The sequence below is a fragment of the Pleurodeles waltl genome, chromosome 9 (genome assembly GCF_031143425.1).
Source record: "Pleurodeles waltl isolate 20211129_DDA chromosome 9, aPleWal1.hap1.20221129, whole genome shotgun sequence".
Lineage (NCBI taxonomy): Eukaryota > Metazoa > Chordata > Amphibia > Caudata > Salamandridae > Pleurodeles > Pleurodeles waltl.
This window is the reverse complement of record NC_090448.1, coordinates 762873370-762899533: the sequence shown is the minus strand read 5'-3', so window position 1 is coordinate 762899533 and position 26164 is coordinate 762873370. Positions and strand designations below refer to the sequence as shown.

General features: G+C 41.9%; 1 protein-coding gene across 3 annotated transcripts in view; it reads left to right on the top strand.

Moving 5' to 3' along the window:
- The window catches only part of PACS1 (phosphofurin acidic cluster sorting protein 1), a 1571500-nt gene that overhangs the window by 537097 nt on the left and 1008239 nt on the right, over positions 1–26164 (top strand). For all 3 annotated transcript variants that reach the window (XM_069207928.1, XM_069207930.1, XM_069207929.1), the window contains exon 6: positions 12563–12654. In XM_069207928.1, coding sequence (XP_069064029.1) covers positions 12563–12654 — 92 coding nt within the window. The remainder of the gene's footprint in view (positions 1–12562; positions 12655–26164) is intronic.

Genomic DNA, 26164 nt, shown 5'->3' with positions numbered 1-26164 from the left:
ATTTAAAATGCTTCAGGCATTAAATGTTGAACGACTTGAAGGCAAGGAGAAATGCAACATACTTGATTTATGTTTTTTTTTTGGCACGTGGCCTCATATATATAATGTTAAATACTTTTAAAGATGATTTTTACAATAGACCCAAAGAATTTGCAGAAGATTGAGGTATTCTATATTTTCTTGGAATACCCTAATATAAAGAATTACTGGTGAGGGTTACTGAACACTATTAAATAAGAGAATTGCCCCATTTGTCTCATTTGCATCGTTGCTGGGGCTAGCATCAGATGGTTTCAGAGAACAGCATTGCTTCGAACTTACTTGTACTTGTGTCATTCTGGTTAACTGAGATTGCTGTTCTGCACTGCAAGTGACTGATTTAGTGAACTGAATATTGCATAGGGAGCTAGTGTGAATCAGAAGACATCTGGTACGATATTTGGGCGGTCATTACGACCCTGGCAGTTTTCAAACCGCTGCTGTGGCGGTCGGACCGCTGCCAATTTGGCGGTCCAGCAGCCACATTACGACTGTGTTGGTTGCACCACGGTCAGACTGCCAGCACCGCCAGGTCATGACTTGTTGGTCTGGCAGTCCTGATCTGCCAAGGCAGCGCTGCAAGCAGCGCTGTCCTGGGAATTACAAATCCCCTCTCCGCCAGCTTTCACATGTCAGTAGCACCCGCCATGTATATGCTGCGGTGCAGGGGGCCCCATCGGGCCCGTGCAGTTGGCAATGGCAGTGCAGGGGCCCCCATGGCCAGCCCTGTCGTGCTTGAAAATGTTGTGGATGTTTCCCGCTGGGCCAGCGGGCTGAAACTCTGTTTCCGCCTGCTGACCCAGCAGGAAACTCTTAATAGGGGCCACGGGAAGGGGACCGCACTGGCGGTAACCCAACCGCAGGAGTTTGGTGGGCAGCCTTTTCTTCTTGACAAACTCGTAATGAAGGGCTTAGTGCTTTCTGTTCGCTCGTGTTAAGGTACATTGACTTCATTTCAGAATCTCAGAATACCCCCGTATAACTTTGTTATAGTCAGTGATTATTTTCTAATGATTTGAAATTTGGAGGTCACCGAAAGTCTGAATCAGTACCACAGTAAGGCCTTTTCTTGGGCTGCAATGGTGGTTTCGCAATGCTGGGCCTCAATTGCAATAATTGAATGTTATTTTCAATTAGTGTCTTGGGTCGGCCGTACTAATGCACTTAATTTGGAGGTCCAAGGACTCCCTGTTAGCACTTGACTTTCAGAGTCTTGCAAGGTCGAGCATCCAAGTCTTACCCAAGGAAGGTGGTGTAAGTTTAGACACGCTCAGAATGCAGTTTATCCAGTAGTAATCCTCATTCCTCATTAAGGTCATTGTAGAGTCATTTCTTTGCAATTAAAAAAAGCTTTCATATACCTAAGCGTAAAATACTACATATAAACCTAGGGTCTAAAGCACACTTGTTATGTTTAGCACCGTCCCAGCCATATCTCGCACCATAAAATATTATAGCTACCAACCGGTTATCATTGTACTTACAGGTAACATTAGGGCCCGTGGCCCATGTTAATCTTTGGAAGATGTTTATAATGTTCATAAGAGGCTCTAGTGCAACAAAACCAAAAATATTAAATTTTATTAAATGTTGTGCAATCAAAATGAAGACATTTCAAAGATACATTTAGAGATTATTAAGTCTTTCCGTTCTGGTTGCTGTGAAGTGGTTTCACTGAGTTTGCATTTTCTTTGTAATCAAGGTTCAGATTCGAGTGAGGTGGTTTCTGTGCACCTGCTATAACACCTCCCTTAGACTCAAAGTGGACAACCAAATCCTCGCAATCAAAAATGTTGTGTTTGGATGTCTCTGGTTAATATCTGTAGAGTTGATAGGTCCAGTTCTCCAGATGCTGGGGCGCCGTCCAGTTGAATTCTCAAGTCAGATAGCCACTGGTTTCCTCATTGGGGTCGGTGGCTAAGCAGGAGCCTATCTTCATTGAATGGCCATTGTGGTGATGGTTAGTTCACGAGCCTGTATCTCAAAAGCCCCTCAGTTGCAGTCGAGAGTTTCCAGTGGCGTGGACAACCAAAGGTAAAGAGGTACCCTCAAGTGCCACTTGTGGTGCGAGGAGGAGGTCAAGACTAAGTTTGCTCCATGTCCTGACTGGCGGTTCAAATTGTATAATTTCTGAACCCTTTGGATTGCTGTGACAGCTCCAATTATTATGAAGCAAGGTTACCTCCTGTATACCCACAATTGATCCCTAGGCCACAAGTTGAAGTTTAAGTCTAAGATACCACAATACCTTGGAAGAGGCAATTAGAGAGGAAGAAACAGGGTTTCTGTAGCTTTTGGAGAGCAAGAGAGAGGCATTTTTACAATTGGTGGAGTTGCTAGGCAGTGAGCTTCTGTTGCTCCGTGATGTTGTACCATAAATTTTCATTCCTGGTCATGTGGCCCTGTGTTCTCCGAGGCAGACTTAGTCCACCAGGATGTCTCACAAGGCCTTTCCTCTATACAAACTTCAGCAGCAGCTCTTTTATAGTCTTATCTGGACTTGGTCGCAGCCCCAACGAGGTACAGTGGCTCCACTCCTGCAACAAGCAGAGGCACCTCTCCCGGATCATCATATCTTTTTTTGCAGTTTTATATAGCGAGAAAAGAGCTAAATAGGTGGCATAGCGCTTTGCATTCGAATAGTTATGTTCTGCCTAAGCAGTTTACATGAGCACAATTTTAACAAGGTTCACCTAAAATCAGAAACAACTAGAAAACAGAAGTCTGAATTAGAGCAGTTACAGCAAAAGCTAACAAAACTAATAGTTTTCATAGAATAAACGATTCAAAATGAGCATGTTATTGCAAGAATTAGCAAAGTGTGTCCAGTTCCTATGAGTATGAAGATGCATGTATAACCCAACATGGGGGGTAAATCAATAAATAATTATACAGACATTACGCGGCCTTTGCAGACCGTGGACCACGCAGCACGGGTCAGATATAACATACTAGAATACTGTTTCATAAAGCCATTGCATTCAAGGCGAGAATATGAAGAAACGCAAAATACGGAAAGATCACCCAGAAAGGGAGCTAATGGAAGAGAATGTAATAATAAATGGGATTGCCAAATTATGCCTATAGACCGGTCCCAGATTGCAACTATGATTTGGATACTAAGGGATATGGTCTGACTTTCCAGTGTGTGACAGTAAGGGAAACCTCCGCCTAGAGACTGATGAGGCTTTTCCTGACAGTGGCAGGTTAAGTGAAAAGAATTTAGTTGCATGAAGAAATATGGTTGACTGAGATTTAGTCTTACCTTATGCATGCTAGGTATAACAGGAATGCAATAGACAGTAGGGAGTAGAAGATGGTTTGCCATGAAGAAGGCCAGAGGACTTATGCTTTGAGAACTAAATTCCCTAGCAAGTACCTCTACGACGGACGAAACATGTTGGCAGTTTGAAAAAGGTGTAGGGATCCATCATAGATCCATGGACACCTGGAAGCATCATCGTATAGAAGGGAGCTAACTGGTTCTAACTCTACCCAGTATCATCCTGAATAAAGATAATCTTTGGATAGTTATTGAGATAGTTTTAACTTTAAGCTTTTTACCATACTGATACCCTACCGACCAGGAGACATTTCATCTAGATCTCCCTACCTCTGGAGGAGCTAGTTCTCCCCTGGAGTTACGGTTGAGACTGCCTGGTCAGTATCATCTGAACCCAGTGGGTTTGGACTAGCCAATGATGAAGCATGCCACGATTAAGGGGGTGAGGCATTTCCATCCATAAAGGAAATACCGTCTAACGAAAGGGAAAACTCAGGGTACTGCAGTAGGCATCAAATATATACACAATAGTGAATAGAGCTTCTGGCCCCATTTTTCGTGAGTATGACCAAACAGCTGAAGGATGCATTAAACCTCCTTCATAGAGCTATCCACAAGTCACAACTTCTTGTCCTCACTGATCAAGCTCACAGCCAGACAGGACCAAAAAGAAGGGACAGAGGAGTTAGGTGCTGCAGAACCACAAAGTCCTCAAATGAGCCAGAAATCAATGTCAGTAGTTATATGGCACTGTGGTCTGCCCAAGAAGAGAGGCGGTGATTGGTAACAGGCTAGTGAGGCAACCCCAGTAGGCCAGGTAATTGAAGTTGATTTTGGGACCGATGTTGGGCTCTTTGTAGGGGCCAGTGGAGGCCAGATGAAGTCTTACATGCCCCAGTAAAGGAGATTTGTCTGTGAGCTCAAAGTCCTTTGTCATCTTGTCTGCTGAATTCTTCTTGGCTACACTGGTTTGTACGTCATCTTTGGTTATAGAAAATATCCTGATCACTGTACTGGTCATACCTCACTGGTATCTTGGAACTGGGCCTAGTGAAATTAGGTATATGACTGTAGAAGGGAGGCCACATACTGTAGAAATACAGATATGAACCTCTGTTTGGGGTGGGGGATTCACTCTGGAAGGGTACTGCAGTAGCTTCAAAAGGTTTTTGAGCTACCTCCCCAATGACAGACATATAGTTTTGTGAGAGGGGAGATATTATGTATGCCTATGTTCTTTGGTCCAAGAGGACACTTGAGGCCCACAGTATGTGGAGTCAAGGGACTCCACCGTTCAACAAGCCAGGCACCTATGTGAACCCACACAAACACATAAGTATGATTTAATCCATGAATGCTCACCCCATGATAGAAGCAAAACACCTTGGTCGAAGGAGCCCACGCTGACTTTACACAAAGAGGCTGTTCTTCTGTAAGTGTAGGAGCACATAGATCTGTGCTCCTTCACTACAAGCTGGCACCATGTCAGTCTTCTCTCAGCCGGGGTAGAGGGCTTGAAAGTAGCCCTTGACTAGAGAGGGGCACATTTGGTGTCCCTTTATATCGGAGCTTATATTGTTGAAACTAGACACCTCAATGGACATTTTGGATTATCTGGCTTGCTGAGGGAAAACTTGCGGAGAGCTGTTCCAGAAGGTTATAAGGACATGGCAGCACAGTTTCTGAAACCATGCAGTTTATTTTAATTCCAATGCCGACTCTTTGTATTGAACATCTTTATTACTATATAAGATTTTTTATTTCTACGTTGACTTTTTACCTAAATTTTATTATTGACAAAGTTCATATATTTTTTTTAATGGCCAAGAAACCAGGTCTCTGCTTTTGGAGACTGAGTCATAGCACAATCTATACCTAAAACAACATCATAACACACGGAGAGGATCCAGGATTAGTCCATTCTAAAATTAATTGATGGTAGAGTACTGCAGAAATCTCTATTATTGTAATTTCTTGTTCCTTGGTGAAGATGGGCACTATGGGCACCACATGACGAGTCAAGAATATATACGATTGAGCAGTGTCTTGTGGTGGAGAATACCCACCCAGACCTCTCAGGGTGTCAACATAAGCATCTCAGAAAATTCATTTTCACATTTGTAAGGAATCTGCATCTACGTAAACTAGTGTTTACCACTATTACAGAAAAAACAAAGGGTTGATTACTGAGAACAAGAGGCTAGTCCATGCAGCCAGCTTGTATTTGCTGTCTGACTGGGATTGGTCCAAGAGGAAAATTGTACACTATCAGTAATCCCCCTTTGGCTCTTTATTGTGTTGTTCTATGTCTTCATGAATTAGAAGATGGGATGACTAATGAGACACTAGGAGCTAAGTATATATATAAAATACTTGAAGGTTTGAAAAAGGGTGGAGTAACAATATGTTACTTGTGTAGGTACTTCATAATTGGGGCAAAGCTGAAGATCCATTTCAAGAGGAGGAGAGTTAAAGTGCATAAATAAATACATGAAGAAAGAAAGCCTTACAGGAAATCTATGTTGTCTTTCATCTTGTAATGCACCAAGGTGGCAACCAAAGGCCACCTCTGTCAGAAAGTATTGATTCTTCCTAGGATTAAGTTGGGAAGATTTTTCTCCTCTAATTCTTGTAGGACACAGGCCATCAAAACCAGTTAGACCAAACCTCCTTTGCAGGTGTCACTGAAGGATGACTTGGTGCCCTACGGTTGAGTGTTGCACTGAAGAAAGCAAAAATGTGATGGGTGAAGTGCCTAATTTAATTTCAGTCACTAGTAATTATTTAGGGCCTTATCCAAGCACATCATTCTTTTGTCCAAAATGCCACCTCAGACACAAAGCAGACATATGAAAATCAGTCCTGATCCTGCTACATTGGGAATGGTTCAGGCCAAAGTCCCAGACCAAACCTGGTTCCCTCTGAATAGGAAGACAAGCAAACCTAGATCGGTTTTGGCCGATTTGTGCCTCTTCAGCCTGTTGTAGATTGCGTCCTAGAGCATGGTCCACACATCTGTGTATAACAAGTGCACTTAAGTGTTGCATTCAAATTTTGCACTGAGGCAGTTCATATTGTTGGTCCCCGCAACTCTTATGTAGTCTTTTGCCGGTCATGGATGTGTCATGTATATAGTTTGAACCTTGTGTCTCAGGAGGGACTATGGGGATATTTTAACACTCAAGCCCGTTCCTTGTTCTTAAACGTCCTTCCTATGTTATTCTCCCAGATCATTTTTTGTTTAACTGGACCGCATTAAGTCATTAATAATAGGGCTTTATAAAGCCATGCCATTTATGTCCATTTCAGGTTTTGAACGGGGCTTGTTGGGCCCCATGTGTTAGTGGTTCTGTTGAGCAGGGTCACTATGTGTGCTTTAAAGTATTTGCTACTGCTCCATATGTTATGAACTATTTGTCTGGCAGCTGATTGTCTGGCAGTTCTGAGTCAAAATCGTCAGGTTTTTGATTTCATCTGCCTAATAACAGTCACCTACCAGTCCATTTTCTCATCCTACGAGCTGTGAAAAAAAACCTTTGCAGTTGGGTGTAATGTTCCAGTGATCTACATGTGGGTTGTCTTAGTCATGGCATGGCTGAATAGGACACACAAGTTTTTGGCCTCTTAGTTTTGAGTCCCTATAGCTTCCCAAATTCTTCAAGGCACTGTATTGTTGGCTTCAGGCCTGTTGTACTATTTATTTGAAAAAAGAGCTGATCATCTGCACGGGGGAAATAACAGGGAGCCAGTCTTGCTTGGGCTGCCCCACAATCCCCCCCCCCCCATCCCCGCCACTCCCAACTCATATGATATCTGCAAATGGTTCTCCAAGGCGAGCGCAAAGGCCCCGCGGGATAAGGAGCACCCTTTTCTGTTGCCTCTGAATGTTAACTGCACTTAAAGTACATTTTCCTTTGCATGCTCTCGAAGTTTTTTCAAATACAGTAGGGCGAGCAGATAGCCCCAATTGGGGGTATTACATGCTTTTTTAAGGATCACCTAGATCCACGGGCGTAGCTTGGTCAGTAAGATGGGTGGGTGGGTGAGGTTCAGATTTTCCAACATATACAGCAAGCAGGGCACATGAGAAGGGGAGAGAAATGTGCATTGTCAGGGGTAGTAAGAGAGAGAAAACACATATTTTGTAAAATAACCAACATTTTTGAAGACTTTCAAAGCAGAGGGGAGAGTGTGAGTGCATTTTTGCCTGTGTTTATGTAAAAATATCTGGTGAAGTCCGACATACACCTCACCATACCCGACTGAAAGCACTTGTACCTAACTATTTGCCAGAAAATACATTTATTAGGGGGGTGTAACACCTCAGACAGCTCCCCGAAGCTACGCCCCTGCCTAGACCACAATAGCGCCTCAATATACTTTTATGGGGACAACATATCTTCCTGCTAGTATCTTGCTTCAAATGTTATAGTTCAGATTAAACATGGACAATGGCCTGCATGTGGCTACGTCATTTGTGTCTTGGTGTGGCTTTGGTAGGGATACCTTTAGGGCTTCTCTAGCAGTGGTCAGTAATTTGCTCTGTTCTAATACTCCTGCGTTGATCCTGGTAAGCTGAGCGGCAAGTTAGGTTGAAATACATATCATTTAGCTGGCAGAAACTGCCTTTACCCTGCGGTGTGCTTTTAGCCTTATCATTAAGGCTAAGCGTTAACTCTTTTGTTATAGGTCCCCCTATTTCAGTTCCACCCTATCTAGGTAATACTTAATGTCACTCTTGGGCACTCGTGCTCATCAGCTATATAAATTCTTAAAATAGTTTACAGAGGTGATATTTCCTGCTGTGAGCAAAACAGATGCCCCATGCTATTTCTCACTTGTGTACTCAGGTTGCCTCTTAGATCAGATCTTATCACCAGGCCAGTAATCTGCCAACTTTTTCCCCTTCCTAGTGTTTCCGGGTCATAGATTCAGTGTAATTAAGACACATTAACATTTCCATTGTAGTGGCATATTTCTCTTTCTTTTCTTTCAGCCGGTATTTCTTTAGGGGAACTGCTGCTGCTTCCCTTTCTATCTGGAAAATTAATTCATCACTAATATTGGCTAATACTTTGCCCTTGTAGCATAGTAGTAGACTTCTCCAATTTGACCCTTGCAATAGTAGCAGCGCCCTTTTTATGGGCAAGCGCAAAGCGCTCTGTCCATAAAGAAATCTCTCTTTGGGCTTCAAACCACACCCAGGTCACGTCAGTCTCTTTCATAGGTTCCTGGGCTTCCTCTTTAAAATTTGCTTGCTTTCATTTGTGAAAGGCATGTATACGCCATGCCTTTTCCTGTGTTTAGCCCACCTACACGGAACCAGTAAACTACTAGAAACATGCGAGGCTCGATGTTTTGAGCCTGGTTTCTGGACTGCTTTATCTATTAATTTTCTCCCCAGCGCGATCGCGCTATAGTTTACATAGCGCAATAGCGCTCCTTTTTTTGTTTTCAATTTTAGCGCGACCGTGCTGCATTTTACATAGCCCGATCGCGCTGTGTTTTTTTTCTTTTGATTTGTGTGGCAAGAAAAGTTAGGTTAGGAGTTTACAATGCAAATAGCTCCAACTCGAGCAAATGCGAGCCCCCTTGCATTGAAAATGCTGGTTTATTTAGAAGTCCTTAATCATACCTTTTAGAGAGCCTCATACATTGCATCCTCTCACATTGCACCTGCAGCCTTTAGGTTGGAATAAGTGGTGTCTGTCACCCCCATTGAAACACTGACATCAAAGAGTTACGTTTCTATAGTCTACATCTAAGATGTTGGATGTGTATTACTTTCAGGCCCCCAGAGTACAGCACTGTGTCTAGTCTTGCAAATAGATAATGCAAGGTGAAGAAGGAGGACACCGTTCTAATCCACTCCCAGTATCATAGTGCATTTGCAGCACATCTGACAATCTAGGGAACAGTTCAGCCAAGAAACTTAGTTGGTCCACACTTTGGGGAAGGAGGAGTGGGGACGATGTATGCTACCCAGGATAAAGTCACAACCATCTAGCCTAGCCAATAGAACGTACCAACCTTCCTTGTCTGTTTGCACCTAGGTTGTCGCAGAAGGCCCTATGGGTCTGATCCAAATTAAGGTCCTTCTCATATATGAGGAGAACCTAGTTGCATATACTAATACCTTCCATCTACACTACAGTCTCACAACTTCTGATTTGTTAGATGCGTCTTTTGTAGGGATATAACTAGAACACCCCTTAGTTTCAGGTATGCAAGTACATCTTTTGTTTGCTGTGCACATTTCTCTTACATTCCAAGTAAAGGAAATGTATATATTTATGTGGCTCACCTTGTCTTTGATTCTGCATGGCTGTGTGTGGTCTGGTCCCCTGGAAATGTCTCTCAAATACATTATACTCATTACACCTCGTTTTACTCCTTAATACCTGCTTATTTGCAAGTAGAGCTGAGTAATCCACCCCAGACGTTTCCCTACTCATGCACCCCAGGAAGGAGTTGTGATGGCCTTCTGCCCAAACATCAGAAAACCTCACTAAATATCAGTTTATTCTCCCTCACTCTACTGAGTTAAGGGAGATCTAAAGAGACGCAAACCTTTTGTGTGCAACTATCACTGACCAGCCTGACCTTGCTTTCTCATTACAAATGCAAAAAATCATGCTTATACTGATACATGCCATCTCTTAAAGGTATACTCTTTGCAATTTCCTTTGGTTCCCTTGCAGTCACCTTTGGTTTCCTTGCATTCACAGATCCCTACTTCCTGCTTTTTCTCCTTTTCAGGGCGGTTTTCATATGGCATCTGCCCGTTTAATTGTTATTTGGGGCTGTTCCTTTTTTTTCTCTAGAGATATCTTAGAAACCAGGTCTGAGTCTGATCTTTTGTTTGTTTCCAGTTAGGGCTCCTGGCATCTTTGAATGCTTTGGAAATATCTACTGCACAGACGCCTCCTTTATCACCTGTTGTTCGATCAGGTGTTTTATCCTTCTATTTTTGGACCACTTTTTTCCTGTCTCTTTTTTTAAGGAGTTGCTGTTGAGCCCAAATAACATAGATTTTCGCTGTCATGTATTGTTCCCATGATTCCAGTAGTTTATTAAATTAAAGGGCCTTGCCATCTATCATTGCCTTCAACTTGGGGTTGACAGTAGTATTTACAGTATTTGAACATTCCTCAATCCATTATTTACTTCCACTAATGAGGCCCTTTTGTCCTCAACTGCAGCAGTGTAATCTGGGAACCATGATACCATTTTATTTTCGGCCTTGTACTTTCCAGAACCTCTCTGGCCTTTTGTAGTGGATGAAGACATTTTGTATTAGTCTGGAAAACAGAGCAGGCTTGCTACCACTTGCTTTGGCGGCACTTCTGGAGGGGAGGCATCTCGCTGGCATCCCATGGGCCTCTTCCAAGTCAAAGAATTTGGAGACCAAAGCCACCATGGGCTTGTCCTCAATGCCTTCCGGCAGGCCCACTACTAAAATGTTGTATCTGCTCAGGCCCACTGAGTCCTCCGATTGAAATTCAAGGACCGCTTCCTTTCTGTCAGGACTTCTATGCTAATTAATTATACGGGTTATCCTTGGAAGGGCGAACCTGACCTACAGCATCTTTATTTTGTATCACTTGGTTCATCCACTTAAATTGGCCATCCTGAAGGATTCCCTTATCTACTATTAGTATGTTAATCTTAGCTTTTAAGCCACTAAAGGCAGATATCTCCTCTATAATAGCATCCAGTTTATCTGGCGGGCCATTATTTGTTTCTTTGTGACTTGCCAAGGGAAGTTGTCAGCACTTCATGAATGCAGGCACCATCTTGATTCCTGCTAAGGCACCTCTGTTTTTCTTCCCTCCACTGCTGCCTTGTCAATTGATCCTTTCATAAGGCAGGAAAATGACACTTCTTTATCCCAGTGTCACACATGCCTTCCTCTAAAGAGTAACATAGGCTTCTTCAAGTGCTGGCTCCATCTTCCAGCTGACACGGACTCTGGCGCCTCCTAGACCAGGTCAGTTCCCAGAAGTTCTGTCACTTCCACCCTGGGCTTCTTAAGCCAGTGTAGTGGCAATCTCAAGTGAAAGGGGTTATAGTCAGGCTCATCCTAGGTGTTGCGTAGTGTATGGTAAGCACCCTTTTGCTCAAGAGATTTTCTGTGCCTCCACTTTGAGTTCTCCTCTCATCTTATCTTCATTCTCATATAAATAGCAGCATTCTGAAGTGTGCAGCTCTTTCCATCCCTCCTGTGGTGAGTTAGTACACACTTCCCAGGCAGGTGATGATTTTCATGGGCCCCAGCTGCTTAGTATGGTGGGGCTGCTTCCCAGCCAATCATTCTTTCACCAACCGTGCCACTTTAGATTAGGGCAAGCCATGTACAAATCTATCTTGGTTTTACTCCAAAAGTAACAGCCCATCCCAAACTGCCAGGCCAACTCCCCTTGGAATAGGAGCACAAGCAGCCCTATGTTCAATGTTGTAGCAACAGTCTCATTCATGCTGCTGCCCTACACCAAGCAACACACCGATCTTCCAGGGCAGCCAGCCCACTCCGCCAATTCCTACCCATTCCTTGCCTCGTCGAAGAAAACACAGTTCGTATGAGGACTCAAAATGTCTGTGGGGCAAGCTGTTAGTGGCAAGAGCTCGGCGTAAATTTCAGTTTGTTCGTTGCAGTACACCAGTACATTGTTTGTTTGTATTTAGGGGACGATCCTCTGCCCCAACAGCATGCGACCTGCTGCTTCTTTAGCAGTAGCACAAGGGCAAAAAACATTTTCTTTTAATACATTTCGGTGCTTCCATGATAGATAAAATCATTATTTGTTGGATAATAGCATTTTCAGTTATTTCTGCTGAGTATGTATATATTTTTTCCAAGAAAACAAATGTATTTGTAATAAAAATGGGTTCCCAGTTACAGCAATGCTTCTAAAATTGCCAAAATAAATAAGTAATGTAACAGATTGTGCTGCATAGTTTGTCTTTAGTCACATAATATGTTGCATAATTTGCCTTTACTTGCCACTTAATTAGCCTTTTATTGATCAATAATTTGGACAGCTGTACTGCATAATTTGGTTTCCCGTTTTACGGGGCCCTTACATATTTTCCGAAGATTGTTAAAAACTTCAAATCACATACTTAATACATTTACACACTTGCTCATGCTCTTGGTAAGATGCCTTTGATCATACAGCATATTATGGTGCCGTTTTATTGTTTATGTTAAGAATAAAACACCCCTGCATTGTTTCACAGATCGGTCTCCAGACATCGACAATTATTCCGAGGAAGAGGAGGAAAGCTATTCTTCTGAACAGGAGGGAAGTGACGACCCGCTTCATGGACAGGTACTACAGCGGTAGTAAAATAAATCTCGTCAGTCACACTTGCTGGATTTCCTGCTGGTATTTTTAATTTACCCTCATAGTCTGTCTTCTATCCATTCAGTGGTGGTAGAGGTTCTCCTGCCGCAGGCGAGATTTTTTCTTCATTATGAATTTAAGTACAGTTTTCCACAACAATATATATTTTTCCACGACTGTAATGCCATCATATGATGCACCGAAACTGATAGCTGTAAATCCTTGTCTGTTTTACTAGTTGTTTTTTTTTTAATTCAGAGGCGGTATGACAGTTGAGATTATTTTTCCTGTTGAGGCCTAGTTCGTGCAGTGCGTGTGGAGTGGCTGTTTTTTGACTGCCCTGTTGATTTCCCTTTCTTCCGGCTACTTATGTCGTGTTACATGGACAGTTTGACATACTCATAACTCTTATTTTGCTGATGACTAGCAGGAGATTTTTGTAGGTGATTGCACGAAATCCCCAGTGAGGATCATGCTGGTTTCCACATTGATCAATTTCCTTCACCTTCTACTTTTTACAGTCTTCATCAGTCTGATAGGCATGTTGCTAAGAAAGCTCAGTGGAACCTGAGGTTTAGGAGTGATGTTTGAAAAAGTCACTAAAACTTTAGCAAATTAAGCAAGAAATAAACTGAATTGGTAGCAGCTTAAAAAATCGTTTGTACAATAATTAAAGTACTCTGTATGTAACAAATACTTTAAGTAGTGATCTGAGTTGATGTGACACTACAAAGCTATGCATGCTCATGTCAGTCCCTCCCTAAGTTCCCATATTCCTAGCACTGACTTCATGCCAAAGTGTTCTTACTCACCTGGTTGTATGTGCTTTAATTGGAAAACGATGGAATGCTATTATAAAGAAACTATTTTACCTAAACTGTTCAGTGGAAATTTGCAGGGTGAATGGCATTGCCATTTACCTGCAGCCAATTCGTAGGATGTATTTTCTTTTCAATATAGCTTTTGCATGCCTATTTTTAAGGTGTAAGTGCAATGGTTGCAGGCCTTTCTTTCAGAAACATTTTTGTTGGCGGTATTTACTTCACCACTTCAGGGAATATATTTTCCAATTATATCTTTTACATTGCCAAGCATTTACTTTGGTTGCTTTAATTCCCTGGACCCCTAGGAACCATCCGATGCAGGGCCCCACACTGCCCCTAAACTGTAGTAAAGACCTGTTGTCACACTTTCTGGTTTACATGCTGGTAGATTTAACTTACTTCCATAATATGTCTTCTATTAATTCAGTGGGAGTAGAGTTTCTCCTGCCGCAGACCATCTTTATTCGTCATTATGATCTTAAGTATAGTTTTCCTCCCCCTAAAAATTCCTCACGAGGCCTAAACTCAACCCATCCCTGAACAACCCAAAAAACCCTCACCACACCTAATCTCCACCCATTCCTCATAACTTGATTAGTAATGAGTGCTATATCCACCTAATCAATAATAATTTCTTAGACCATAATTGCACAAAAAAGGAATGTCCATTGAATTACGTTCGTTGTAAGAATAATAAATAGTACATACCGTTCACTATGAACCATTGAACTGTGATTTGTATTTTGTGTTTATTGGAAGTCGGTTGTTCTTGCAACACATGACCCTTAGTGAACATGTACTGTGCTTGAGGTATATACATTTAAAAAAAACAAAGTTTAAAATAACGTTAAAGTTAAGTGAATGTGTCAGTGTCAACAATAACGTTCTGAACTAAAAAGAAAAAAACACAAATTCACCTTAGAAGCACTCACCATGAGCTGTTTATGACCTCACATATGGCATAATTCATGACATGTTCTATGACATCAATAATGACATCTAAAATGACATCTCTGATTTTGGCTAATTTCGGCCCGTAGGGCCCCAATCCCAGGGCCCAGAGATATTTGTAGGGGGAGTGGGCATTCCACCCCACCCCTGCCGATTTCAGCCCCAGAGACCCATTCCGCAGTGCATTTGTTTTAAAACTTCAGGGCAGGGGACTAAGTCCCCATGTCCTTTAAAGGCTGCCAACAACATTTTTCTCACGTTGCTGGCAGCCAGTCTGACTACACGGGAACAAGAAGGCTCTGGGGAAATAAAACTCCCTGGGCCAATCAGAACACTTTATTTTTAAATTGACACTTCCACAAGAGTCTTAGATACTCTTATGAGCCCCGCTGCCAAAAAAATACAATTATTTTTTACCCTTCATTTCTTGAAAACTACTTAACGGAATTACACCAAATCACAAAAACCTGCGAACCAAGATCTAGCTTCCTGCTGAATTTGGTATAATTGTGTTCAGCAGTTTTTGCTGTAACCCGTCTTAAAGAAGTCTATGGAAAATGCATGGGGATTTTGCGTTTTGGGACCCTCTTTTTTTTTTACCTCTGCCCCTGCTTGACAGATCACCCCGAAACTTTCCTGGAAGGAACTGGGGCGGATGTACTTTTTATTTGGAAAGTTTTGTGAAGATTAGTCAAACATGCCCAGAGTTAGCAGCAAACCAAAAAAGACTGCTTCTGTGGAAAAGCAGCCCTGACTAGAACTACGCAGTGGCAACTGCCAATATAGTCAGGATTCCCAGAGTTACAAACTCTTCAGATTTTGGGTGCTAAAACTTTGCATCCGCTTGACGAATCTCCACAAAACTTTGCAGACCTATTCCTTTCTCTACATTGGCGAATGATTCAAAGTTTCACGGGCATTCATTAAGGGGATGCAAAAAAAAACAAAAAAACAGGAGGGTCCCAAAATGTGCAGACCTGACTGCAGTTATAGTTAGGGTGACCAGAGATAGGGACTTTTTTTAAAATATTTTTGTCTAATAATAACTTTGCACCTTTTTGACAAATGTCTGCAAAGCTTTGCAGACGTGGTGCCCCCATTTGATTGTCAGAGTAATGAAAGTTTCATGGCATTTGGTCAATGAGATGCAAAGAAAAAAATGAGGGGACCTAAAACAGGCTTGAAATCCAATGCATTTTATATAGACTATTGTATTTCGCTTAGTACGCAAACAGCCAGTTGGATTTTGCTGAAATTTGGCAGCATTATATATTAGGGTGCGCAGAAGATTGTTTTGGGTATGGCAAGTAAGTATTTCTTATGTCCTCCAACACTGGCTCTTTTATATATTCACATGCATGAATTATTCCCTGTCATCAGGCTGGGAATCCCACTATATCACAATAGCAGAATACAGTGTAAAATACATATAATGTATATAATCTAAAAAGGTCATAGGCCTAAACCAGTATTTTTAGTCGCCCATCCATCTCATTTGAAAGAACCCAAACATCAATGAGATGGAAGTTTCAACAGTCCTACTCCCCCTAGAGACCACCATATCATGTGTGAGGAGTGCCCTCTGAACTGTGCTCTAACCTTTCAATTGTATCTATTTTGTTCTGCCCTGGACCTAAACCAGCCCTATCTTTAGCCACTGTATTATGAGTTGTTTTTTGGGAAGATTGTTACAGTCTCTGAGCCAGTGAGGTCTTTTGGTCTGACAGACAACTGTCACCAACTGTCATCATGGGTGACAAAGAGAAGATATCCCCTTTTAAAACTGTTTGTCTTGTGGCAAGAAGATTTATACTGATGACCCACATTCCCAGTGTATTTACTGTCTTTATTTTCGGCACAAGTCAGATGCATATAGAATTAGTAAGTCTTTCTCCTCTAAGACCCTTAAAGATAGAAAAAAATAGGTTGGCGTTATATCTCATGAATAAAGAATATTTCTCCTTCTAAAGGAGATGCCCCCTCTTCAGGGAAAGATTCTGTGAGAAGTGTCCAAGCACTTCCATCAAGGTAGTGCACAAGAGGAGACTTTTTAAGTTTTGTGAGCTTGATCTGTTTGGTACAGTACTTGCAGCCACCTCCTCCGCTGATAAATCAGCGTCTAAGCTCTTCAGAAACTTGCAGGTGCCCAGGAAGAAGAAATCTTTAAAGGCAATCTCGTTGTCAACAGGACCACATCAGACTTTAACTCAGCCATCAAATATAATGCAGTTGACATCGATGCCACCATTGGTGAGTACATCGCCATCATCGACTAAGATAACACAGTCAATGTCGATGCAGCGGTCAACTCTAACACCTCTGTCATCATTGATGGTAGTGTTATAGCTGACAAATACAGTTGATGTTGACGATATTATGGGCATCAAAGACCTTATAGCTGACCATCCCGTAGATGATCACCGCTGGCAACAACCAGCCTACCGTCGACGTTGAAGACCAAGACGTCGAAGACAGTACCTTTGATGACGGAGGTCAGACCGTGTACGTCAGTGACCATACAGTCAACGGCATCACTACTGGGACCCTCGCAGTCAATGAAGGTCTTCAGAGGAGATGTTTTTCGCCGTTATCAGTGATCGCCATTAATACAATCAGATCAGGAAAAAGAGGCTAGTGATTATGCCTTTGTGACAGCCTACTGCTCAACTCAAGGTGTAAGATATGTACCTGATTTTGAACAGGATGCAATGCATGATGAGTCCTAAAATGAGTATGTGTATTTGCAGACATATAAACCTGGAAGTGCTTGAATGGATTTCAGTCAGAAAGTATCTTCTTATTATAGAGAACCAGAGGCGGTTCAAGTGCCAATGGTGTTTTTATCTATGTTGCAACAAAAGATGGCAGCTTTTACTAAATTATCATCACCGCCAGCTAACAGTTGTACCAAGGGGTCACCTGCTACTCCCATTCTTCCGCCTCCTCAACTATCTGCTTTATCAGCTTCACCATCTCCCTATTTTTTTTAAATCTCCCACTTTCCTTTTCTGAAATGTTGGCATGTAAGCACAACCCTGCTAAAAGTGGCAAGGAAGCCCAAAGAATAAACTAGAGAGCATATGTAACATTTCAAGTTACATGAACGACTGAAAAGACCCATTTATGGTAACATGCTGATGGAAACCTATAAACAAATACATATCATATAGAATAAATTTTACTCTACATACATTTTTTGCATCTGGCTCACAAAATGAAACTGTGCCCAACAAGCCAAACAGAAACCATATTTCTTATGTACTCCTGTGCAACAAAATAAAAATTGACCTTGGGCTTCATATGTTGCACGACCCTAATAAAAGTAGCAAGGAAGTGCAAAAAATAAACTAAACTGCATATGTAAATTGAAGAATTACTACGTGAACAACTAAAATACACATTAATGATCAGATGCTAATGTAAACCAATAAGAAAATATATAAAAAATACAATATATAAAAAGAAAGAAATCACCATGAAACTGATTGCCGATCTGTAGTTATAATCAGTGTTAGAAATGGGGTTTCTGAGTATGCACCTCAGCCAGGCAGAACCCACCACTCTAGTCAGGGCAAGTCAGTTACACCCCAAACTTGTTCTCACCCCTTCATAGCTTCCTAGGAGCAGGCAGGCTTATCTCTAGAGGTTAGGTGTAGAGCGTTTGCATAACACACACTCACCAGTGACACAATAAATACACCACAAAAGAGACCTCACACGGTTATATAAAAAATATAGTATATTGTATGTAACTTAAACCAAACTGTCATAGATCACAAGTATTGTGCATATTATACCATCACAGTAGTAAGAGTCAGTATTCTTATACTGCAAAGCAAAACCGCATCAGGCAGTCACTAATTACCTTGGTCATAAAACACATCAGGTAATAGAAATTAGGTACATAAATCACCACGGTATCATTATCAGAATACCAACAACAATGATCCCACATAGGCATCAGGAAGCCTCACTCCTATTAGCGGAGTTGCAGTAATTTTCAGTGCAGATGGTGGTCATAAATATACTTATGAGAACCAGAAGGTCACAGGAGTATCTGTGTGCCAACTACAGACATTGCACTGACTATCCCTGGGCGATACTTCAGCATTCACAAAATTTTGGTAAGGGTCTCTTGCCTCCAGCCTCCATCGCGGACTTCCGCCATTGATGTTACCAATGCAGCAAACATTGGCCTCCGAGGTATGCCCCCATACGGGTGGAGGGGGGCACTAACTGCCACATCTGCAGGGAGACCTCTCTTGGCCCCCCACTGGTGATATTTGTAAAGTGCAGCTGCCTGCGAGCACGCCAGGCAGCTGCTGTAATCCCAGGGGGTAATTGCACCTGCAAAGCACAAGGCTGACGTAGGGGTTCCTTCTCTCCTCCCTCAGCACAGGAACAGGAGTCCTCGATGTGGTCTAGGCACCCTCCTGGGTGCCGGTCGGCTGCATCCTGGGCTAAGTTGAGGCAAAGATGGCTTTTGTCAGCTCTCCTATTAACCTGGCAGTGATGCGGAGCGGGGAAGCTGCGCAAACAGGGAGGCTCCTCTTGAGGCCGCATGCTTCAGCGACAGACGCCCAAAATGTTTTGCGGGCCCGCAGGCGGTGAGCAGCCTAGAGGCGAGGTTCCTGCCTAGGGATGCAGGTGAAGCGCTATCTACGCGCTAAGTAAAAATACAAGATACATTGCTCAACAGGCACTCTAGTTTCAGGGCCAAGGGCAGCAACCAACACACTCCACATGCTGGACCCCTGGGATAATACTTGGAGCACCAGAGAAGCAGTAGGCCAGCACGTTAAAAAAAAAAAGGATTGTGGTTCTTTCTGTCAGTCCTGGTAATTTCTGGGTCATCCAAAGTCAGGGAGCAGCTGGCAGCAGGGCAACCAGCAGAAAGCAATCCAGTGAGTCCTTTATACCACCCAGCAAACAGCTGGAAGAAGGGCAACAGCAGAAGAGCAGTCCAAATGAGTCCTTTTGCAGCTTAGCAGCCCGTCTGGCAGTGTTTCAGTCCCAGTTCCAAAAGTGCTCATGGGGTTAGAGCTCCTGTACTTATACTCCAGCATACCTTTTTTCAGGGGGATACTTCAAAGGGACCCTTTCAAGTATAACACAATCCCTTTCAACCCAGCCCTGGTCCCAGACATCAGTACGGGGTAAATCAGCCTATTGTGTGAGGGCAGGGCACAGCCTATTGACATGTAAGATGTGAACAACCCTTCCTCTCACCAGCCCAGGATAACTATCAGGATGCAGATGCCTCCTGTGTTGTAGCTGTCTGGAAAGTATATACAAAGTGTAGCCAACAAAAAGAGGGTCCAAAAAATAGGAGGAGGAAGGTAGAAAGTTTGGGGATAAATAGCATAAAAGCCATTTCCATCAGTCTGTATTCACAAAGATAGAAATTCCTTGGATATTAGCTCCCTAATACCTTTCCACTTATTTGTCAAATCACTACAAAATCTCCCAGACCTATAGCATTTTTTACATTTTGAGATGATGTAAACTTTTGTGGTGAATCCTTAATGGAGTGCAAAGATAAAAGGGGGTCCCAAAATGCGTTTTCCACTAGTGCATTTTCCATAGACTGTTGTATCTGACGTAGCATGAAAACAGCTAAATGGATTTACGTGAAATTTGGCAAGATTATACATTATGGTGCAGAGATTATGCTTTTTGGATACTGCAGTTATAAGGCATTTAAATTTAGTGATATCTGTCACTGCGGTACTTTTGCGGAATTTCAAATAATTATGTTAAACTACTGCAGTACTTGTCCGTAAACTTAGTAAAAAATGTAAATAAATGAATTTCCCTACCTATTGCCACTTTAACAAAGTGGTAATAATTAGGGGCCTACTACTTAACTGTATCTAAGGCCCCAACACTTAACACAGCCAGAGTGTAGCAAAAACAATATGGCTGCATTTCCATTTTCGAAAAACAGCCAATACCCAATAATATAGTGGCTTGTCATAACCATGAACCACTGTATACTACAAAGTTATAACGGTATACCATGGCCCACAATATAACTAGGGCCGAGCTGTATTATTAGATTGTGGTACTCTTGCATCACTCATGGTGTTACATGGGCAATGCAGAACTTAAGTCAAATTTACAAACGAATGCAAGGTCACTATGCGTGGCCCTCCATTGATTGGAAAATCTGGAGAAATGAAAGGCAGTGCAATTCACACTTTTGCGTTATGCTGGACACCATAATCGACATTGCTGCTATATGTCACATAAACCTGTATGCCACACCACTATATGCCACTCCACTCTACGCTATTAAACTGTACGCCATGCAACTTTACGACACTCCACTGTACGCTACTTCATTATTTGATATTCCATTCTACGCTATTCTACTGCAAGCAACTCCACTCTACCCAACTGAATGCCACTCTACAACACTCCACTGTACGCTGTAGTGTTGTCTTGTTAGCGCTCAGAAAACAGTGTGTAACAAGGTCTGCTACTTTTAATAATTTGAAGGTGGTGGATAATTGTAAATGAACGTTATAAGCCTCTGTGTCTTTAATGAAATTCCGATTCTCTTCGCATTTAATTTGGAGAATCACTATTTCATTACAAGATTGGAGGCTATCATAATGCATATTGTTAGCCTTCCAAAACCACATCAAACTAATGCACAATTGGTTCACAATAATGTTTAACAAACATGGTTGCATTAGACCGATCAGCAGCTTTCATGATGACTTCTAATCTTCCTCCTTTCAAACAAATTTGACTAGCTATTGCACCTCCTATTGAGTTAGCACAAAACTTTAAAAGATCAATACCAGCTTTCTGCATAGTCCATTTCACCCACCTGTGATTGTAGCAGTAGTAATAACTTTAAAGGGTTTGACAAAAATAATCAACTGAGAAGGAATGAGTATGGACTTTCCTTTGTTGACTATGAAACCCAAACTTACCAGAAGAGAAATAACTGTGTCTAAATCTCTAAAGAGTTGAGTTTGACACTGGGACATAAGGATATCGGCTAAGTAAATTATCATATGGACACCTGTTACTCTTAGGAAGGATGCTACCGTCCATCATTACTTTGGTGAAACACCATGGTGCTGAAGAGAGACTAAAGGGGAATGAACAAAACTGGTATAGACGATTCCGCAGGGTGAACTGAAGGTAAGCTTGGCAATCCTTGGCCTTAGGGATTGTAAAATATACGTCCTTTGGGTCAGTTTCACCACCCAGTCATCTTTTAATAGCATGTCTCCTAAAAGATAGATCCCTTCCATCTTGAAGTGTCTGTAAACTAGGTACCTGTTTAAGTTTCTCAAATTTATGACAGGTCTCCCTCCACCCTTTGCCCTTCTCCACCAGGAAAAGAGAACTTACGAAGACTCTGCATTCTGTACTCACTTCTATAATAGCCTCTTTTTCCAGTATTGATTTTACTTCCTCTTGTACAATTTTCTGCTGATCCCATGGTCAATGTTCGTTCTTTTGGAGGGACACTTTGAATTCGTGTTTCTATTAAACCTATTTCGAAAACCTCTGACGGTTTCTAAAAACCAAAGGTCCTGAGTTATACTTTCTCAAAAATAGGTAAAATATTTAAGACAGCCTCCCACTTTTTCCTGGGGAAAAAGAAAAAGAAGTGTTTGTACTCAGATTGGTAACCAGAGAAACCTTGTCCTCCAAGTTTGTTCTCTCTGGCACGTTGATAACGCCCTCTCTATGGGTAAAAGGTTGCAGCCTCAGTTGATTGATATCCTCTGCCTCTTAGACTAAAGTATTATAATGGGAACTCTAAAAGCTGCGTCGGGCTGAAAGTCCCTATCCTCTGGCCTACCAAAACACCTGGGCTGAAAACCTTGTGCATGTTTAATTGGACTTTGTCCAGGTCAGTGAAAGTTGCAACATATTTGCCCAAAGTTTTCACCATATCTTCACGGAAAATAAGACATTTCAGATTATCTAAGGCTTCCTTTTCTGCCAGATTCCCCAGTTTACAGTTTATTTTCTTAAAGACTGCTTTGCGTCTCTCTGTATTCAATGCAGCGTTCATATTTCCAAGAACAACCATAGCGTGTTGGCTCCAGCCTCTCAGAAGATCAAAATCTACTGGAAGTCCCTTGAGATATTCCTATTTGGACATGTCAATAATTCTAGCAAGTGGGCCGAGAATGTATAATGGACTATCTTTACAAGTTTTGAGGGAATTCTAAAGTCCCTTTCCGGGGTTCTACCCATTTAAAAAAGAAAGGTGATGAATTCTGGATCCAAGGCGAAAGTAAGCCACACTTGGTCATGGATCACCAGCCTTGAACATTTAGCCCAAAGGACATTTTTCACTTCCTTATCAAGGGGATACCTAATCATTTTTTTAAATTAAATTACCCACATGTTCAAGTGGCCATCATTCAGCACTTTTGGGATGTTTAATGTTTTGAAGGTGAAAACAATCTCCTCCCCAGGAGATCCTTTATTATATCTTTAGAAGTAGAAGAAGTTGCATCTTTTGCAAGGATGTCATCATCAACAGCAAAATCTTGGTCAAGATCCAGGACGTACTCCTCATACATACCATCATCATCAATGTTATGTTCCATAAATGTAATTTCTTGAGTTTCCAAAACTTGTGAGGCGCTAAGGCCACCTAAATCTGTTGTGTCACATCGGACACCTCTCTCCTTCGTACCGCATTTGGCCCAATCCATTTGAGATGCTTAGACCTCCCATACTATTTAAGATGCTTAGACCTCCCATAGTATTTGAGGCGCTTAGACATCATTAGTTTAAAGTTGCAGCCCCTCATTAATATGTTTTGTCTTTCCTTTTTCTTGCCTCCCTTACCCCCTATTAAAGGGTCAATCTCCAAAACAGGCAAACATTCTATATCTGAGCCCCTGCTATCTCTATATTCCTAGATAAGACCTGATCAATTGTTTCATGTACACAGTTACGCATTTCAAATTGTAATAGTTTTTTACTCACTTCCTCATTAATTTTCCCTTTTGAGATCATTGTTTACACACTGTACTTTTCATTTGGCATTGTAGTTGTAGTATCTGTTTTAGTATGTGTTTCTTTATGCTGTGCCTTTAAATAGTTTGTTATCACCGTGTTCCAAATGTGTCATAAGATTCCATGGAATCTTATGACAGGCAGTTGGTTGTCAAGTGCTGGAAGGGATAGGAGAGTTACTGTCAGCTGGTGCTTCATGTCGTGGGCTCATCTACTCTGAGAAATAAAAGACACAAACAGTCTTTTACCTTTTTACTGTCTTGTGTCTCACTGTGATCATTGCTACATTTTTGGTACCAGAAGTGGGGCTAAGTTTTTCCTGAACCCACCGACGAAAGAATACTTCCTGCTTTGAGGAAAGAAACCGGCCCTGGGAAGCATTGGCTATCGGTGAGGCTAATTTTGTCCAAAATAGCAGGGCAGCTATTTTGTTTCCTTAAAAACAAAAAAAAAAAGCTGCTTTCCTTCAGTTTCTGAGTGTCTGAGGCCTCGTTGCCTAGCAACATGCTATTGCTTATCTCTGAACAAGCCTCTGAAGGATTCCACATTGCCTAGTACCCACTATTGTTTCTGTCTGAGTAAGCCTCTGAAGGATTCCAGAGTTTCCTTAGCAACAAGTGACAGCAGTCTTCTTGCTGGAAAGCTTCCCTAGCAACTAGTGACAGCAGCCTTGCCTAACAACTACTGATGGCAGTCTTCTCATTGGAACAAAGCCTTTGAAGGATTCCACGGGTTGTTGGAGGCTTCGTGGCAACCATTGTCAGGTTGTGAAGATCCTTATTTATCTTCTGTGCTTTCACACAATGGCTACAGTACAAGGAGCTGTACAACCACCTCCCTTTTTGCAGCAAGCTGGCAAACCTGAGATTAAAAGGAAGGAATGGCTCCGGATTTTTGAGAACTACCTAGCGGCCATTGATGCCACTAACTATTCACCTGCTAGGAAAATGGCGTTATTATTCAACCATTTAGGTGTTGCTGGACAAAGAGTATTTGACAATCTGCCAATTATCCCTAGGCCAGATGGTGATGAGGCTGCTTGGAATGTTTATTTGGAGGCAAAAACTCGTATGGGCAAACAATATACAGAAGAACCTAGCGCTCTCTTGGAAAGACACAATTTTTTCAAAGCCAAGCAAGCCAGCGATGAGTCAGTGGAGGAGTTCATTGCTACATTGAGGGTATTAGCGTCCAGATATGAATTTGAAAATAATGTGGATATCTACATCAGGGACCAATTTGTCTTCAACTGTTATTCGAAGAAAGTCCAAGAACGTCTTTTGACCTGCAGAAACCCTACCTTATCAGAAACGATAGACATTGCTAGAGCCATAGAGAGATCCATCCTAACAACACAAGTACTTTCTGGTCAGAGTACACTTGGCAGCGGTAACCAGGAAGGTCTTTCTCCAGTCAACCTAGTGGTTGACGACTCCTCTATTTGTGCAATCAACAAAGTTTTTAAAGGGAAGAGGGGTTCTGGTTCTGTGTGCTACAGATGTGGCTCAAGGAATCATTTAGGAAATTTTCCCTCATGTCCTGCACTAGGTAAAAAATGTTTACGATGTCGGAAAATTGGTCACTTCCAGGTAGTTTGTAAGAGTTCTTCAGGTAATGGTAACAAGATGAAGATTAGTAACGTGAATGTTAATGACAATGATGATCATCTCCAAGACTGCCTTAATAGATTTTCTAATGTCTTGTTAACCATTGACATTCATGATTTGAATCATATCAATTTGGCTCCTGACAAGAAAATCAAAGGGCCTTTTTGTCAAGCAACTATTGATGGGAAATCTATTACTGTTATGGCAGATTCTGGGGCCCCTGTAACGATTTTAGGTGATGTGACATTTCATAAGTATGGGCCTTCTGATACGTGTCTTATTTCACCTGATATAAATCCAAAAGCTTTTGGTGAACAAGATGTGGACTTATTAGGGTTTTTCATTTCAACTTTGGAATGTTTAGGGAGGAATGTCGGAACAAAAATTTACATTGTAGTTAAAGGTCGTGACATTGTTGGCTGGAAAGATTTAGCAAGACTTGGCATTCATCTGCGTCCTGGACACATTGAACCTATTGTTCTTGGTGATATGCCTGTTTGCTATTTATCATCAGACAGTGATATAGTGGATTCGTTATTGGGGACATTTCAAGCTGTTTTCAAGGATAACATTGGCAATGTAAAGGGGTTTGAGCATGTGATTAAGTTTAAAAAAAAGATGCCGTACCCATCACACATAAAGTGAGGCCTGTTCCTTTAAGTGCCAGAGCTGATTTAAGAAAACTTTTAGACAAACTGGTTCAGGAGAAGGTTATTGCCCCTACTGATTCTTCGGAATGGGTTTCTCCAATTGTTTTGACCAAGAAACGTTCTGGGGATTTAAGGTTATGCGCTGACGTCCGGTCGTTGAATCAAAATATAATTGTAGACTGCCATCCATTTACCACATATACAGGAATATGGTGGCTAATGTGGGTAATGCAAAATACTTTTCCACAATAGATTTGCACTCTGCCTATCACCAGGTACCTTTGAGTGAAGAGTCTCAGGCTTTGACTACGTTTGTGACACCATTTGGTGCCTATAAGTATTTAAGGTTGCCTTTTGGTCTGGCATCTGCTGCCAGTGTGTTTCAAAGACTTATGGATTCTTTGTTTGGCCATGAGACACAAATCCAGGCTTTCCAGGATGACATTCTGGTATTCACAGA